Source organism: Polychytrium aggregatum (genome assembly GCF_025602895.1).
Source record: "Polychytrium aggregatum strain JEL109 chromosome Unknown BJ171scaffold_23, whole genome shotgun sequence".
Taxonomy (NCBI): domain Eukaryota; kingdom Fungi; phylum Chytridiomycota; class Chytridiomycetes; order Polychytriales; genus Polychytrium; species Polychytrium aggregatum.
This window is the reverse complement of record NW_026516225.1, coordinates 541,724-558,371: the sequence shown is the minus strand read 5'-3', so window position 1 is coordinate 558,371 and position 16,648 is coordinate 541,724. Positions and strand designations below refer to the sequence as shown.

General features: G+C 58.1%; 5 protein-coding genes across 5 annotated transcripts; 3 read left to right on the top strand and 2 right to left on the bottom strand.

The window, feature by feature from the left end:
* Nucleotides 1-116: 116 nt before the first annotated feature.
* On the bottom strand, nucleotides 117-2,908 carry BJ171DRAFT_509422 (uncharacterized protein). Its single transcript, XM_053111391.1, has 5 exons — nucleotides 2,603-2,908; nucleotides 2,254-2,415; nucleotides 1,948-2,038; nucleotides 1,197-1,631; nucleotides 117-1,071 (listed from the first exon to the last, which is right to left on the bottom strand). The coding sequence occupies exons 1-5, from the start codon at nucleotides 2,729-2,731 to the stop codon at nucleotides 569-571; spliced, it is 1,320 nt and encodes a 439-aa protein (XP_052965811.1). The 5' UTR covers nucleotides 2,732-2,908; the 3' UTR covers nucleotides 117-568.
* A 1,379-nt stretch (nucleotides 2,909-4,287) lies between these two features.
* Nucleotides 4,288-6,156, top strand: BJ171DRAFT_623296 (major facilitator superfamily domain-containing protein; the record flags this gene model as incomplete). Its single annotated transcript, XM_053115461.1, has 1 exon — nucleotides 4,288-6,156. The coding sequence occupies one exon, from the start codon at nucleotides 4,288-4,290 to the stop codon at nucleotides 5,899-5,901; it is 1,614 nt and encodes a 537-aa protein (XP_052965810.1). The 3' UTR covers nucleotides 5,902-6,156.
* An 878-nt stretch (nucleotides 6,157-7,034) lies between these two features.
* Nucleotides 7,035-9,933, bottom strand: BJ171DRAFT_139419 (uncharacterized protein). Its single transcript, XM_053105709.1, has 4 exons — nucleotides 8,687-9,933; nucleotides 8,327-8,390; nucleotides 8,131-8,225; nucleotides 7,035-8,005 (listed from the first exon to the last, which is right to left on the bottom strand). Exons 1-4 carry the CDS (start codon nucleotides 9,683-9,685, stop codon nucleotides 7,280-7,282), a joined length of 1,884 nt encoding a protein of 627 aa, XP_052965809.1. The 5' UTR covers nucleotides 9,686-9,933; the 3' UTR covers nucleotides 7,035-7,279.
* Nucleotides 9,934-10,342: 409 nt separating this feature from the next.
* BJ171DRAFT_599952 (uncharacterized protein) lies at nucleotides 10,343-14,450 on the top strand (the record flags this gene model as incomplete). Its single annotated transcript, XM_053114969.1, has 10 exons — nucleotides 10,343-10,419; nucleotides 10,524-10,662; nucleotides 10,908-11,020; nucleotides 11,153-11,618; nucleotides 11,775-11,889; nucleotides 12,023-12,243; nucleotides 12,457-13,000; nucleotides 13,156-13,373; nucleotides 13,536-13,856; nucleotides 14,111-14,450. 10 exons carry the CDS (start codon nucleotides 10,343-10,345, stop codon nucleotides 14,360-14,362), a joined length of 2,466 nt encoding a protein of 821 aa, XP_052965808.1. The 3' UTR covers nucleotides 14,363-14,450.
* Nucleotides 14,451-14,656: 206 nt separating this feature from the next.
* BJ171DRAFT_509417 (uncharacterized protein) lies at nucleotides 14,657-16,646 on the top strand. The gene is made up of 3 exons (XM_053111390.1): nucleotides 14,657-15,007; nucleotides 15,315-16,201; nucleotides 16,416-16,646. Exons 1-3 carry the CDS (start codon nucleotides 14,672-14,674, stop codon nucleotides 16,459-16,461), a joined length of 1,269 nt encoding a protein of 422 aa, XP_052965807.1. The 5' UTR covers nucleotides 14,657-14,671; the 3' UTR covers nucleotides 16,462-16,646.
* Nucleotides 16,647-16,648: the final 2 nt, after the last annotated feature.

Below are 16,648 nucleotides of genomic sequence, written 5' to 3'. Positions count from 1 at the left end.
AGCCGCGCAAACACATGATTCCGACGGCGGATTTCTCGCTCAAAACAGGCTGGATTCGGAACGGGCGGGGCGGATCCCTTGGCATGGCCAGGGACGCAGGACAGCGCATCGTCAGGTTAGAACGCAAAGAGGTGCAAGGTTTATATAGTTTTGATACACTGGTAGACGACGAGACTGATTCCCCAGCAGCGCGAGCAGAACAAAACAGAGCAGAACAAAAGCTCTGGAGGCCCCAATCGGATCCACCGCACCAGACATGCACTGCGCCAACGTCTCAAATTCAACAAAGGCCAGACAGAATCCAGACACCCCATCAAGGATTTGGATTAGAGCTGTTGCTTGACGGACCGAGCAAAGACAGAAGAAAGGAAAGTAGCGTTGAGGCTGGAAAATCAGATTGCCAAGGACCCAACCAGAGTTGACGGCAGGGAGAGGCGCTGGGTTGCCTGGGAGCTTCAGGGAGATCCAATCCTGGTCGAGAGCCCCACAGGACGCACGAGAGAGATCCAAAGATTATGAGGACAGCATCTGCGGTCGAAGGGAACGGGAACGGGAACGGGAAGTAGTCTTATGCCGCTTCATTGGTCGTCGCTGTGGGCGCGGGCGGAGACGGAGCAGGGAAGAAGCTGAGTCGACGGAGCCACTGGCCAGTGCTGAGTGTCGGGGTTGACGGCGTCGGGGGCTCATCTGTTTTTTGAGGGACCTTCTCGGTGGTGGGTTCGTCGGTATCGCCCTCGGGGTTGGTGTGGGACTGGGCCAATTGCGAGCCTGATCGCGAGCTGGACATCCATCGAGAGATGGACGGGAAGGACGAGCGTCGGGACCCGTCGGACTTGGGCACAAGCAGGCGGGCAGGAGACGCAGAGGTCGAGGACTTTTGGCGGCGGTGCTTCATGTAAGCTGGCTCTTCGTAGCCCTCTTCGTCTTCGTCCAAGTGAGCGTCGACGCTGACACGGCCACGCTCGCGCTCCAGCTGCGAGGTGAGCGCCGAAGCCAGACGCTCGTCCTGCATAATCGAGCCAAGGATCTTTTGGATATAGAGAGTAAGGGCCTTGACTTCGTCCTCCAGCTCTGTGGCCGCGGGAATGTTGGGAGGGAGAATGGCCGTTAGTTTCGATCGAGCCAGCAGCGGCGCCTGTGCTGGGCGGCAGCGATGGATCGGCAATCTCTGTTAGCCACAGGCCGATGAGACTCACTGGAGATCTTTTCCTCGTACTTGGCCACCAGCTCGGGGTGGTTCTCGCGGGCCTGGGCAATCTCGGCCGACATGGTGGCCCCAAGAGCGCCTTCTTCGCGGCGATTCATGATCTCCAGGTTGGCAAACTCTCCGCTGAGAGTCTTTTCTTGCAGCAGAATCTGGTAGGACTCGGCATCCTCCATCAAGCCGCGATTGACCTCGTTAAGCTGGTCGACCTCGCAGCGATACGAGTACAGGCGACGGTCCTGATCCTGAACTTTGGAGATAAGCTGGTCTCGCGACGACTCGATGTTCTGCAAATGGACGGCCAGGGCCTCCAGCTGCTGCTTGTACAGCTGAAGGTTCTTCTGGAGCTCCGGAACGTTGTTTTCGCTGTGTTCTTCGACGGCCGACTTGAGCTGCTCCTCGACCTGGTTGTTTTGAATGGCAAGGTCTGAGAGATGGCGCCGTGTTAGTTCAGGGCGATCGGGCCAGTGCAATGGAGTGAATGTAATGAAACGGTGAAATGAGGTGGATGTAATGAAACGGTGTAAGGAAGTGAATGCAATGAAACGAGTGCACAATTGGGTGCCTCTGTTGAAATCAATCCGACGACCGCCAGTATCAGCAAATGGATGTGGGTGGATGAGGAGGAGGAGATTGTCGCAACATTGGTGGCTGAATGCATAGAAAATGCAATGCCTGTCGCTGATAGAGGCCAGATTGATCCGCTCCGGCTTCCCCGATGAAACCACTAAACCGTGCTGCACCTTTGGCCTTCTTCTTTTCGGACATGAATTGTGCGAGCAAGTTGTTTTGCTGCTCGGTGAACTCGGCCTTGGTCGTCTCAAGCGCCGCCATCTATGCCATCGACAGACGATTCAAAATACCCAGTTAACGAGGCTGCCAAGGATTCTGCTGCGTGCGGCGTGGCTGTGATGGCGCCTTGGGCTGAGTGACCACCCTCCCCCCAGCGAAGGAGGCGCATGCTCGAGCTACCAGGGATGGTTCGGCGACGGAGCCTGCTGCTGTCTCGCGCAGGCCAAGGGTATAGATGACGCTCGACGACTCGTTACCTCGGTACGGAGGCGCTCTTCCATATCCTTCTTTTCCTTGACAGCCAGGCGGTAGGACTTGCGAAGGCTCGAGATTTCGGCGCTGTTGTTGTCGAGCTGGAGCTCGGCCTGAGCGAGGGTCTGATTCGAGACCTTCAGCTCTTGCTGATACAAAAACGCTTTCTGTGGCGATAGGCAACGTTAGTCCGGATTGCAGCCACCACGAACGATCGCGCACGCCAATGGACATGGTTAATCAATCCCGAAGAGAAGGAAGCACCAGAGCACTCCCTCTATCGTGCGGGGCCCGCCGGTATCGTTCAGCAGCCACAATCCCAGTCTGCAGGAAGAGTCCTAAAGGAAGGCGTACATTTTTCCAGGTTCGGACGTCCACGAGCATCTGCTGGTTGCTGTCATCGGACTCTTTCAGACGAGACATGACCGAGTACAGCTCTTGCTCCAGCTCGTCGACACGGGACTGTAGATCGGGCTGGCTCATGGTGCTGGTGGGGGGCGGTGGCGTTACTGGGATGGCAGGTAATGGGGACGAAGAACGACAGGTGCTGGGACGGTGCGATGCGAGGCGAGGCAGAGAGCGGTGATCAAAGCAGAGCCGCAAGGGAGCAGGATGTCGGCCGTGGGTCGAGGTCGATCGCAGGCCGTGATCGAGGGAAACGGCTCTGGGACCAGCCCGAGCAAGCAAGCCCACCCGCACCAGCGCGACCGCCACATGCAGCGGCCGACGCGCCTGGGCGGTGTGTGCAGCCGCTGGCCCAATCAGCGCCGGCGGCGGGCAGCGCGCGCCCTCGTGTTGCGGGTGCGCGCCTGGCACAGACGGCTCTGTGGCGACGTGATGCGCGTCGGGCGCGCCGGGACAGCCGAAAGGAGCAACTCCTGTGGGACAGAGCGCTGCCACATGTTGGCGCCGCTGTGCCGCTGGCTTGCGAGTTGGGATGGGTTGCTGATTGGATCGCCGGGTCGAAGGGATGTGCACCACATGCCGCTGCATTCGCTGCATCGCTGCATCAGTGTCAATGACATACTCGGCGCCACAGGTTGGGTGCGAAATCCGTCCAGATCAGGCGGCGGTGTGCAAGAAACCTGCACGAAGAGCAACACACCAGTTTGCCAAGTAATCCAGCACCAGTGCCATCGACCAGGACAGGTTACTGACGGAGCAGACGGCATGCAGAAAACCGGGACACACTCGCTTCCATGGACATGTATGTGATGAGCTTGTGTCAAGCTAAGCCATAAGAAATGAATCAGATCACCTCCAAGTGAAGACCATCGGTCGCTCTCCGGTCTGCACAATCGACCTGCACACTGGTGTCGAAGTGCCAACGGTGAATAGTACTCTTGGACACAGGCACCTCCTCTCAGGTTATGAATGATGACATTGCACCGCATCACAGAATGGTCATGGCCAGTGCGCATTGGTATTGGGTACCAAAATATCAAGTCCAAGGTCAAATATCCGGGGAGCCCGCAATTTGTAGCGAACTAGTTTTGAAACGGGACAACTTCGCGGACGGATAACGAGGGTGGGCCGTGTGAATTAGACGACTTTGATTGGCACCCAAACCAGCGATTTTGCTCTTTGCCCTGTGTCTTCCTCGTCCCAGGTATGTCTTCTTCCTCCGACCCGCAGTAACTGCATCTGCAACGGCTCGCTGTTCCTGTCGTGTCCACTCACTCCATGCATCTCCCTGACACAGAGATATGATCCGACTACGCCGTGTTGTCCGAATGAGACATGCGTCCCATTTTTTTCGTCAACACGGCGTATGCATTTGCCGCGCTGTGACTTTTGGGCTCACCGCGCGCGCCGATTCGGTGCATCGAGGCAGTGCATCGATCAACAGGCGGGCCATCCCGCCCAATCCAACTCCAATCACATCGTCGTTTCGAGTGGCTGACTGTATGGAACTCGTGTCCCCACTTTTCTCGCTTGTTCCCATTCCTGAGCTGCATATTTCCGGCCGCCAACCTCTGAGCCGCATCGACTCCTCGCGACACTCTCGCCAAACACCTATCCTTGCGATCGCGTCAGCCATGCCGTTGCTGGACACCTCCGTCGAGCCTCCAAATCTGTTTCCAACAGGGTTCCCCATCAGGCAGTCGCTGCTCGTGCTGCTCAACATCCTGCCCGAGGTCATGATTCACCATATGCTTGTCCCGCTCTTCCCGTTCATGACCATGACCTTGATGAGCCGCTCCGACGACATCGCCGGAGTATCCGCGGCAAAGTCAAACTACGCGTACTACGCGGGTCTGCTCCAGTCAGCATACTTCTTTCCGTCCATCTTCATGACTGTCGTCTGGGGATGCATCTCTGACCGTGCCGGACGAAAGCCGGTGCTGCTTTGTGGCGTGGTGGGCTATGGCCTTGGCGCGATGCTGCTGGGCATGTCCACCGACTACGGGGTTGCGATGCTGGCCCTGATCGTCTGCGGCCTGTTCGCTGCAAACGCCGCTGTGGCCAAATGCATGATGGGCGAGCTTTCCCTGACAGACGAGGCCCGCGCCTTTGGGTACTCGGTCTATGGAGTCGCGTATGGGGCCGCTGGCATCGTCGGATCGGCGCTTGGGGGCCTCCTCGGCGACCCGGCCCTCTTTGCCGGCAGCTCCTTTCTGCAGCAACGCCCCTACTTTGCCGCATGTGCCCTTGGCGTCGTCCTGGCCGTCGCCGCCGCGTCCTCCAACTGCCTCTTCCTGAAGGAGACGATCAATGCAACCTGGACATACGATTCGGCCGTGCCGTCGACGCAAGAAGCGCTCCAACGAAGACCGGCTTCCAGCAGCCTCGTCGTGTTCGATGGCGACGCCGCTTCCGAGAACGGGCTCGGCTGCTCGTGCAAGAGTCATGGACGAGTGCAGTTGCCGATTCCCACACCAATTCCCGTCCCCGTTCCCACGGCCGTGCCGGGAGGCAACGGCTGTAGATCGCTCAAGAACACCATCAAGTTCGTGGTGCTGCGTCTGATCAGAGTGGCCCGACGGCTCTCGATGGTCATCGGCTCCCTGCTCGCCTCCAGACCCGGGGCCATCGTCGGCCCAACGGTTCCGGTGATCCTGTACGCGACCTATGCGCTCTGCAACAGCATCTATGGCACTTCGCTCCCGGTCCTAATCGCAGCTGCCCCTCACCAAGGTGGGTTCGGCCTGGGCCCTCGCGAAGCGGGCGTCGCCATGACCACCCTCGGCATCGCCAAGCTCTGCGCCAAGCTGTTCTTCTACCCGCTGCAGCGGCGATTCGGGACTCTCTCGGTCTACCAAATCGGATGCGCCTTGCTGGTTCCTGCCGCGCTAATCCCTCCGCTGTTTGGCTCCAGCTCGCTCTGGCCCAGCCTGCTGGTCTCGGCGGTCTTGATCGGCATTGGCGAGGGACTGCTCTATGTCAGTGCCATCGTCATGGTCACGCACTTTGCTCGGCCCGAGCATCTGGGTGCCGTCCACGGCGTTGCGGGGTGCCTGGTCTCGTTGGCTCGCACCCTGGGCCCGTATGTCGCCGGACTTGCGTGGCAGCGAAGCGCCCTCTCCGGCCAGACCTGGATTGTGTTTACGTTAGTTTCGCTCTCGGCGTTTGCCGGGCTTGTCCTTGTGCGCAAGATCGATACCAAGGCATCCGATGCAGGAACCACCGACACCAAAGCCTTTGACATTTGATGCAGGGACTATCGACGCAAAGGCACCCAGCATTCGATGTGCGACCCACCGGCGAGAAGACATCTGATTTATGAAGTGCCGACACAACTCAGTAGCCAGAGGTCCATTCCGAGACCGCCCGATGGTCCGCATCAGCCCACAGCGCGACCCCTGAAGCCGACATCCTAGCAAGTCACCAAACACAACGCAGCGACGAGGAAGCAGTCCGAGGTTGGGGGGAGGGATGAAGTAGAGAGGCTGCCAGATACAGCACCCACTATTAGAAACGAGACCTTTGGATTCATGTCCGATGGTCTCATTTTGTTCTAGATCTTGAATACACGCGCACACCTATCCACTATGGCACACTCTTGATGCAATCGGGGGCGGGGAGAGAGAGAAGTTGAAGAGCCAGCCTTCTAACCGACAGATGCACTCATCCATTTCAAGACCGCTTTTCCCACAATGGGCTTGTCAGCAACGACCCACACGAGGACCACAGGTTTGTAGAGGCACGATGTATTGGGCAACAAAACTTGCTGGCCAGATCCTCGGCGAGAGCAACACGCCTGTGTTGGCATGTGAAGCTGAAGGGTCGAGCATCAAATATGAGGGGGGAGGTCAAGAGGCGATGTCGGCGTCCGTTCGATTTAGACGGTTTCGTTCCTTCCTCCTTTGTTTTTCTGTTTGGCTTTGGGATTTTCAGCTTTTTGGACCGAGCGTGAGTGTAGTGCGCAAAGCAAAGAGGCGTTGGAAGCGAGAGCGTGCCGATCAAACATAGAGATATGGAGGTGGACAAGGGGGCGGAGCAGGCGCTGTTTTGGAACCAAGGCTGAAGGGAAATGGATGGTGGCCGAGATGAGCCGTTGAACAAACCACTTGGGCTCATCTCCTTTGTCCAAACAGACATGTCCAGCGAAAACTCGTTACTTGCGATTTCAACCCAACTCTCACATCGTTCACCGTCGGCACTCAAGGAAAGGAGCGAAAAGTTTATAACACAGGCAAAGGTACGGACAAGAAATCAAAAAATAAGAAAGGAGGGGAGGGAATGGACCTTGGCACATCCGCAGAATACTGCCCAGACATTCGAATGGAAAGAGCCGATGGAGAGCACGTCAGCACACACGGCAGCGACTGCGGTTGTGGTTGTGAGAGTCGACCATCTCCGCGACCGCACCCTCGCGATGCAGCCGAGAGCAAGTGAAAAACGGCGGGAGGTTTTGTCGCGGCGATGGTCTTACTGTTTGGATTCCAACGGATGCTTTGTTTGTCACTCTCACGGCTGCACACAGCGAGTTGCGCAATCTATTGAAGGACCAGGCTACCTTGTCGGTTCGCAGAGGCAAAAAAAATATCGTGGGCAGCAGAGCCATCGGCAACAGGACGACGAGCGAGCTTAGTAGCGCACGATCCTCGAGACCACAAAGGCGGTAACGAGAACAATGGCGGCGCTGACGCCGACGTTGACCGCCAGAGGAGCGTCCTTGATCAGATCAATGGCTTGCTGGACGGGTGAGCTTGCAGCGGCATCGGCAGAGACTGATCGCTGGGCCTCCTCGAACTGGCCGCTGGGGCTGTCGGTCCGGGTGTTGGGGGCCGGGGGCTCGCCCATGTACAGCATCAGACGAGCCCAATTGGCGCGGCGAGCCATCTGGACAGCCTCTTCGAGGTCTTTGTCGGTCGAGAGATGGACGACGTCGCCCTCGTCATCGATGTACGAGAGGCGGAGGTCGGTGCTCTTGTTGCCGTCGGTCTGGTACGAGGCCACGTGCAGGTAGAGCTCCTGAAGAGAGTCGAATCGCGACGAGAAGCGGTAGACCTTGCCCGTGGTCGAGTCGCGCAGCTTAAAGGCATACTCCTCAACGACGCCTCCAGCGGCGGCCGAGTACACCTGGGAAGCCGCATCGTCGGGGGCAAGTTCGCGGTTGAGACCCACGAGGCCGCCCATGTGTGCGCTGATAGCCTGAGAGCCGGTGTAGGAGCTCGGCGGCACAATCTGGCCGTCCGAGTTGACGGAGTGGCGATCGGACTCGGTGTCGCCGCCGGCAAAGGTCGAGTTCCAAAAGCGGTTCCACATGGGTCCCTGATCACCGCCGGTGTTTTCGCCCTGATCCTTGTTCATCTGAGAGATAGACAGCCGGTTGCTGCACATGAGCATACGTGGTGCAGTGGGGAGGCCAGCTCGGCAGACGGGCCAGCAGCAGACGACGGCACATGCAGCGTAAACAGCTGCAAAGTGGCACTTACGACATAGTTCAGCATGGAGATGGTGAGGGTCAGGACATCGACGAGTCCGACGGGAGTGTACCCATCGACAACGGGCAGGTGGAGATAGTGGCCGACTAGGAACGGACCATGAGTGAGAAAGGCAGCACTCGCGCGATGCAGTGCAATTCATCGAGTCTGAGTGCGAGCGAGGCTGTGATGCATGTCGGACACATACTGTGGAGCTTGCGCAGAGCCTCCAGGATAGTCGCGTTGGGGGGAACAGAGTCGGGATGGGGAGTCTAGAGCCGAGTACCGTGATGCACGACGGAGGAGACAATGTCAGCGATCCGAGACAAAGGAGGCGCCCCACGGCATATGAGGCCCGCCACGGCGATCAACTGTATGCGCTTAATCACACATGGCTGCACGCGATAGGAGCGCGTTCAATCCGAACAGCTGGCGACCACGCTGAGATCGGTACCGCATCAAACAGGCAATCGTAGCTTCATCGCGATACGGCCGGAACGCCCTTGCCACACTGGATGTAGCAATCATCCAATCACGCATGACGCGCCGATCCAATACGCCAACTTACCATGACACGGACAACCGAGGTGGTGGCCGGGTCGAGACCAGCGGCGACGACTCGCAGGACAATGTCCTTGGTAGTGAAGATGCCGTTGAGGCGGTCTTCGCCCTCGGGCGCGGCCAGAACAAGAACGGCGGTCTGGTGGCTCTCCTTCATGACCTTGGCGGCATCACGGACAGAGGCCTTGACACTAACCTCGGGGACATCAGCCTGCAGCTGGTCCGCCGAGTTGAGGATGACCGAGGCAACATCGGGGCAGGCGTGCTGGACACGGATGGCACCGACAACGTCCGAGGCGGCGGTGCCGCGGCGCTCGAGAGCCTCCATGGCATTGATGATGTTCTGGTCCTCGTTGACCTTCTTCTCGAGCTCATCGAGGCGCTCAAAGACACACTTGGTGATGTCGAGCAGGCCGACGACGTTGGAGACGGGGCCATCTTCGTCGCCGTTGTCAAAGTCGTCATCGTCGACCATCTCACGGATGACGGGAAGATGGCGGAACTTGCGTTCAACCATGATGGAGAGGGCCTCATTGCGGGAGCCCTTGTCGTAGACGCTGATGGGGTTCGGGGTCATGACCTCGGCGACGGTGGTGTTTCTGGGGACGAGGCCGCCGGCAACGACACGATAGGCAATGTCCTTATCGGTCAGAATGCCGGTGAGCTGGCCCTCGTCGTTGATGGCGAGGACGGCATCGGCGCGCTTAGCCGCCATTAATTGGGCAGCCTGGACAATACGGGCAGACTCCAGAACCGTGATGGCGGCGGCAGGGCGGAGCGATGAGACGGTGCCCTTGGTGGGGCGGCGCTGGGAGCTATAGGAGCCGGAGGGAGCAGGGCCGGGCTTTTGCGAGGAGCGCTTGGAGCGGCCAGGCGAGTTGCGGGAGAGCTCCTGCTCGACCTTTTTGCGAATCGTATCGTCTCTTCGCTTGTTCCTGTGGCGTAGCAGCTCGGAGGACGAGGTGTTCATTTTTGAAGCGGATGTGGAAGCGCTGACGGTGCTCATTCAAAATGGAGGCAGGGAGGCAGACGGACGCTCTGGAGGCGAGGCTGCAGACAAGGATAAATAGACGAAGGGTAGATCGGGCTGTGTGCAAGCTCGGGAGGCTGGTAGCAGACAGACGGACAAACAGGCAGAGGCAGACAGGCAGACAGCGGCAGGAATGGCAGAGACGCAGCAGCCCGGTGCGATGGGCTGGTGAGGATGGAGGATGAGATGGAGGATGAGATGGAGGCTGAGATGGAGGCTGAGATGGAGGCTGAGGGAAAAGGCAGGACGCAGGCCGAGGCCAGAAAAAGAACAAAAGCGAGGGCGAGGGCGGGCGAGAAGGCGGCGAGAAGGGCTAAACACCCAGCGAGAAGGCCAAACACACTCAGCGAGAAGCACAAATACACTCAGCGAGAAGGGGCGTGCTATTTTGGGCACAGGAGAGGACGCCCGAGAGCCCCCGAGAGCCCCCCGAGAGGCGTCTCGGCCCGGCGAGGGTGGCGGCGACGATCACTCACTCAAGCTCACACAGCGCAATGGCGCGTCCTCCAAATGCATCAGCGTGACTGTCGTGTCCGCCTCGGCAACTTTCCCACGCTCGGCATCACAGGGGGGCGTCTGTCCCGAAGCACCCCTGGCTCTCCAGGCTCAGTCGTTGTCTCACGCATCCCCGCAATGGCGGCCCTCTCCAGAGAAGCCATCAAGTGGCTCCAGTCGCTCGACCTCTCCTATTCCATCAAGAATTACAAGCGGTGCGTTTCGCTGCCGCGTGTCTCTGGGAGCAACCCCTGGCGCTCTCTGTTCGCCACCCGCCGCGTCCGTCCCTTGCGTGCTCATCCGCGAATCCCGTCTGCAGTGATCTGGCCAACGGCTTTCTTGTCGCCGAGATCCTCTCAAAGTTCTATCCGAGCGATGTGTCCATGCACGCCTTTGACACTGGCACGGCTTCAGCCGCAAAGAAAAACAACTGGGATTTGCTCGAGCGACACTTTCAGGTGCTTGTGCCTGCTCCATTACTATGCACGGGGCCGGCTCCTGCTGTCGCGACCGGCCTCGCGATGCTGCCCATTGCCAATTGGGCGCTCGGTCGACTATACTTTTCAGCTGCAACTCGATGTTTCTCCGCTGCAACTCGATGTTTCTCCGCTGCAACTCGATGTTTCTCCGCTGCAACTCGATCCTTCTTGCTTGCCACCCGATGCGGCCTGGGTCTCACCGCGCGCATTCACACTATTTGCAGAAACTCAGCATCCCCATCCCGCGAGAGCTGGCCCAGGCGGTCTCGCAATCCAAGCCCGACTCGGCCGTCAATCTCCTCTCGCTGCTCTTCACCCATCTCTACTCAAGAAAGAGGTCCTCTTCTCGTTGCACTACTTGCGCAGGCACCAGACCGCCCACGCTCCGAACCCGCTCCGAGTGAGGCACATTTGTGGTCACCTTCGCGACCCTCTCCAGCTGATATCCTGTTCCCGCATTCCAACACAGAGCATCCAGAGCGAGCTCCTCGTCTGCATCTCCGCAGAGAACCATCTCGCCATCCGTCCTGGACGACCAACTCTCCGGCATTGAGCCATATGTGCGTTCCTCCTCTCCTCCAAACAATCCAGGGGCCGCACCACAGAAAGTAGCCGCCTCGTCCAACCGGAAAGTTGCCGGTGACCCAAAATGCAACATTTCGATCATCAACCCAGATGGTGCCAACTATTTTCTTGGAAAGACTCCAAACACAAACGATGCTCCGGTCGATGTGCCTGCGCTTAGGGACGCTGACGACTTTGGCAGGGTCAGTGTGCTCAAGATCCTCTTCACGAGCTTTGGCATCGTCGACCCAAACATATCCTTCAATCGCGGATCCATCCAGACAAATGCCTTGAGGGAGCGACTCAGCTCTCGGATCGAGTCCATGTCCAAAGACGAGCTCGAGCGCACATTGAGCCAGATGGGCTCCAAGGTGAGTGCTGCCGTGTGCATTTGCCAATCATGTTGAGCTTCCATTTGTGGCTGTTTGCTTTCCAAGTAGAGGCTTGCAAGGTATGCAGTGCTTCTCTGTTGAGTACGGTGGCCTTGCTTTCGCTCACATCCACGCACAAACATGCCCTTCATCCAGGAAAAGGACTTTGTACTCGCTCTCCAGCATAGCCTGCCCTCAGACTCGAATCTGATATTTGAAATCATCCTGCCTGCCGTGGCTTCGTTCTCGGCAATGACCAAGATATTCAATGGTATGTTTAGCCTTTGGACATTCTCTGGATAACTTTTGCGGCTGCTGCTTGTCCCTTGAGTGCTGCCGACACGACACCATGCCTCTCCACAGCGATGCACTACTCAATTTTGTCTGGAATCTTGGCGCTGTAGCCTTTGTTTCGGTCCTGTGCTTCTTTGGCGCGGTGTTCCAGGTGGCATTCAATCGCGACTCGTTCCAGCGCCTTTCCCAAGCCCGAGACTACAATCATCTCATCCATCAGCTCAAGGCGTCCTCAATCGAAAAGTTCCCGTACGTCGCCAGTATCGTTCAGTCCTTCATGAATTCGCACATGAGCGACCAGGAGAAAGCCCGGGTTCTGCTGACCCTGAAGGTAGCTGCCGTCCCCCCCTTCTACTGCTTTTGGATCCTCGTCTGCCGTGGTCTACGATGGACCGTCGTCGCTCCGCTTTCGTGCATCTCCAGGGAGCCACAACTCACACACATCCCCATGACTGCATGTGCGGTTCAACGTGCCTGACCGCATCATCCTCGACCTGCATCTAACCCCTGCTGTCTCTGCTGTTCACTGGGTCACTGACTTCAGTCGCAAATGACCCAGCCGAGCTCTACCAAAGGCCATGCCACCCTGAGCATTCCCACTTCTCCACAAAGCCTGTTTCTGCTGTTCTTGTGCTCACTGCTCTACTGCGACCAAAACAAGCACACCAACTTTCAAAGCCAGGCACAGTACACCACCCTGCATCTCTCCGAGTGTCTTACCTTCATCAACACCCACCGTCGACTCTATCGCCGCACCAATGCCGTATCCGGATCGATCCCGGTCCTGCTCTCGAGCCCATGTGAAATGCTTGAAATCTCGGCCGCTTTGCTGATCATGGCTGCCCTGATCCGACATGGAATCCAAATCAGCGACGAGCTTCTGACGGAGCTGATAGATGAATCGGATTCTAGCGGACTCAAGAGCTGCCTTGCATCTCCACACTGTCCCACCCACTTTCTGAAGGCTTGGATGAGATTCGTGACATCTGTCCTCGAGAGCAGGCAGTTTGACTCACCTGTGATGGCTGGGGCCCGCAGCGCCATCGCCTCGTTTCTACGATGGGCACCGGATGAGGTCTTGCGAGACAGTAGGTTATCAATCACTGTTGATACTGCAGGGATTTCGTTGCCCGATCAGAAAGGAGGATGTTTTACACCCTCGCGACCTTGCCTGTACCTGTGATCTGGATTCCACTTTGGCTCGAACGTTCTGCTAACAACCCCTGTGTGCCGCTCTGCTCAGCCCTGGTCGTCCTGTCGCCACTCCTCCTTCATCATCCGCAGCTGTGCACGCCGTTTGTTCGAACCTTCATCAACCTCAAATCAGAGCTTCAGAACCAGCTTCTGAAGAACGGACCGTCGTCAGTGAGCTTTGAGCTGCCTTTTATGGCTCGGCAAAAGTTTCCAAGTATCCTGCACACCTGGTATACGTTTGGGGTAGCAGCGGGAGTGACAAATACGGTATGTGTCCTCGGAGACAGGCTCCGCGCTGTGATGCTTGAAGTACCCTTTCCAAAAGTATCCTGTCTCAGATTGAGCTGTGCTTGGAAGAGGACGTGTAGATCTGAGCAGAGTGCGATGCCGGAAATTGCTTTAATTCCTTACCAAATCGTGCCCACCCAGGTTATCTCCGAGACCCCAAGCGCCCTGTCTGCAGCCCAGCTTCAGATCCTGGGCAGCTGCCTGATCCAGGTCAACTTTATGTCTGAATCCGAGCTCGGAGAACAGCAGCAGCAGCAGTTGCTGCCCAACAAGACCTCAAGCACCTTGCCGACACTCGAGTCCACCGACCAGACCGACCAGACGAGCATCCGCAAGTGGACCGCTCTGTTCCTGAAGATCCATCCGGCCCTCTATGTGGCCCTGTCGGATCCAGAGTGCTGTCGCATGGCGTGTGACGCCATCGATGGATTCTCAAAGCTGATTGGCGAGGATGTGCTTCCGGTAGGTACATAGTATTGGCAATCATTTGCCGTTGGGCAGCAACCGTGCTGGTGGGAGCAATATCCACACGACAGATGCACGCAGCTTGAACGAGGTGGATGCTCCCTCCAACTACTGTCGCAGCTGTCGCCCCAGGCCACATTGGCACGCAAGCCGATTGGATACTTGTGCCTATATCTGGTCTCTGCGGTTCCTTCACTTGCCTCTCGTACTCACCTTGGCTGCCAATTTACTTCCTCGCACCACCGCTGCAGACACTACCCAGTCTCATTGCCACCATCTTTCACATCTACATGACTGGCCGCAGCGGCACCCGCGAGATTGTCACGGCCTGGATCCACCGCTGGTGCCAAGGCCCCCACACCGAGGACAACAACATCCACTATCCACCGACACCGGAGCAGAGCCGGGTCATGAGGTTTACCTTTGACAGCATCTCTCAGCACTTTCCTGGTCTCGCGGTTGGGTTCCCGGAGCTGTCCAAGGCTCTCAGTCTCCGAGCATAGTCTGTACGCTGTGGATTGATGGGCTGGGGCGTGTGTTTCTAGTATCCAAAGCAAGCTCGCCAGAGAAACAGAGCTGCGTGCCCCCGGCTCACTTTTGAGCATTACAACCATCGGCGAGAGATGCCAATTCCCGCCTCGCCGTGGTGGTCATGGACGAACTGGTTGTGGGTGGGAAGCGAACAGCCCTGGCCGACACATACACACACACTGGCGGATCGAGCCGGATCGAGCCGCCCGTGCCTTGGCTCAACCCTGGCCCAAGTCCGTGCTGCTCTGCCTCTTCGCATCGTCCGGTATCAAACTTCCGCCATGACGTTTTCAAAGAGGCTGCAGCAGATCTTCGACTCCCAGCAGAAGGAAAAGCCGCAGGCCTATCTGGCGCTCCTCAACGAACTCCTCGCCGGCGAGCGGGACCCGGAAACCCTCCAGTATCGAGACCCGGCCGTCTACGCATCCCTGCGCGAGTTCTTGGTCCACGCCGTCCAGGAGTCCTTCGGCCTCGCCGTGTCTCGCCAGATCATCCATGACTTTATCAATGCGTTCTTTTCCAGCACCAAGGACATCAAGGACCTGCGCCCTGTCGCAGAGATCTGGGTCTATGCCCTCGAGAAGATCGAGTCAAGGGCCCTGGCGTTCGAGGAGCAGGTGGGGTCTGTTTGCTCGCGGGAGGGAGGGAGGGGGTGGAGGAGCAGAACCAGAGTAAGCTCACCACCGGGGCGACGGCTGCGCTGCTGCACTATTGAAAGACAGATGGACAAGCAAACCAGCCGACCGGAGGGACGTGTGAGCCGGCTGATACCACCAATTCGAACGACTCGAACGGCTTGACCGACTTGACCGACTCTGCGGACTCGCACGGCCTGTTTGCAGTCATCGTTCATATCCATCGCCCGACTGACCCCACATGTCCCCTCTGCTGCATCTGTCTGTGATGGACTATGGCTCTCTGCAGATCTCCAGCATCCGCGAGAAACTGGCCGACATCTATGAGGAAGAGGAGAACTGGAGCGAGGCTGCTCGGGTCCTCCAAGGCATTCCCCTGGACTCGGGCCATCGCACCATCCCCAATGAGTACAAGCTCAAGATCTACATCCACATTGTGCAGCTCATGATCGAGGACGAAGACGGCGTCGGGGCCGACATGTATCTCAATCGAGCCTCGCACCTGATCCATGACTGCAAAGACCGCTCGGTCGAGCTGCGATACAAGGCCGCCCAGGCCCGAGTCTTGGACTACAAGCGCTCGTTCCTCCAGGCAGCCGCAAAGCATCTTGAGCTGTCGTACATCTCCGAGCTCATGTCGGACGATGACCGCATCCAGTGCCTGATCCAGGCCGTGACATGTGCGGTCCTGGGTCCGGCTGGTCCGCAGCGAAGCCGTTTGCTGGCCACCCTCTACAAGGACGAGCGCATCCGGGAGAGCCCTGAGTTCAAGGCCAACGGGCTCCAGCACATCCTCGAGAAAATGTACCTCGACCGGGTTCTCTCGCCGGCGGAGGTCCAGGAGTTTGCAAAGTCCCTGAAGGAGCACCAGCTCGCCAAGCTGAGTGACGGCACCACCGTCCTCGACCGAGCCGTTATCGAGCACAACATCCTGGCCGCCTCCAAGCTCTACAACAATATTTCCTTTGGCGAGCTGGGGGCGCTGCTCTCGACCTCCCCCGAGCAGGCCGAGCAGGTCGCCAGCCGCATGATCAGCGAGGGTCGGTTGTTGGGAACCATCGACCAGATCGACCATCTCATCCACTTCAGCACCGGCAGCAGCCTGAACAAGTGGGACCAGCAGGTCGCTAACCTCTGCTATGAAGTCGACCGGATCGTCGAGGCCATCCAGGCCAGGTGAGAGCATGGTCGTGGCGAGGCATTCTGGAGGGGCTGCCGTGCATGCAGGGACCTGTGGGATACTTGCTGGGACCTGTGGGATACTTGCTGGGACCTGTGGGATACTTGCTGGGACCTGTGGGATACTTGCTGGGACCTGTGGGATACTTGCCAATGTGTTTGCTGATGCTTGTTGGGTGGTCTGCATATGCTGGCCCTCATCGATCCACAGAAATTCGACATGGATGACCAACTACACCCTCCGCAACCCTGCCTGAGCCCATGACGCACGGCCATTCACTTTGGACAGTCTCGAGTCGCCATCATGCGGCAAGGGACCAATCGCCCCCCTCTTTTCAAGTGGACTAACTTGGTGTTTGCCACTATCTCTCAAGGGACGTTGCCATTGCTGAATACAATAAAGTCACATCCTGCCTATTTTTGCTACCCCCAAGCAGGCGCTCA

Coding starts and splice junctions, on each gene's coding strand:
- BJ171DRAFT_139419 (XM_053105709.1), bottom strand. CDS start 9,685: ATGAGCACCGTCAGCGCTTCCACATCCGCTTCAAAAATGAACACCTCG. Junction 8,391..8,686: donor CCTCGGTTGTCCGTGTCATG/GTAAGTTGGCGT, acceptor ACTCGGCTCTAG/ACTCCCCATCCCGACTCTGT. Junction 8,226..8,326: donor GGCTCTGCGCAAGCTCCACA/GTATGTGTCCGA, acceptor GTCCGTTCCTAG/TCGGCCACTATCTCCACCTG.
- BJ171DRAFT_509417 (XM_053111390.1), top strand. CDS start 14,672: ATGACGTTTTCAAAGAGGCTGCAGCAGATCTTCGACTCCCAGCAGAAG. Junction 15,008..15,314: donor CCCTGGCGTTCGAGGAGCAG/GTGGGGTCTGTT, acceptor GGCTCTCTGCAG/ATCTCCAGCATCCGCGAGAA. Junction 16,202..16,415: donor GTCGAGGCCATCCAGGCCAG/GTGAGAGCATGG, acceptor ATCGATCCACAG/AAATTCGACATGGATGACCA.
- BJ171DRAFT_509422 (XM_053111391.1), bottom strand. CDS start 2,731: ATGAGCCAGCCCGATCTACAGTCCCGTGTCGACGAGCTGGAGCAAGAG. Junction 2,039..2,253: donor AAGAGCGCCTCCGTACCGAG/GTAACGAGTCGT, acceptor TCGATGGCATAG/ATGGCGGCGCTTGAGACGAC. Junction 1,072..1,196: donor GTACGAGGAAAAGATCTCCA/GTGAGTCTCATC, acceptor CCGCGGCCACAG/AGCTGGAGGACGAAGTCAAG.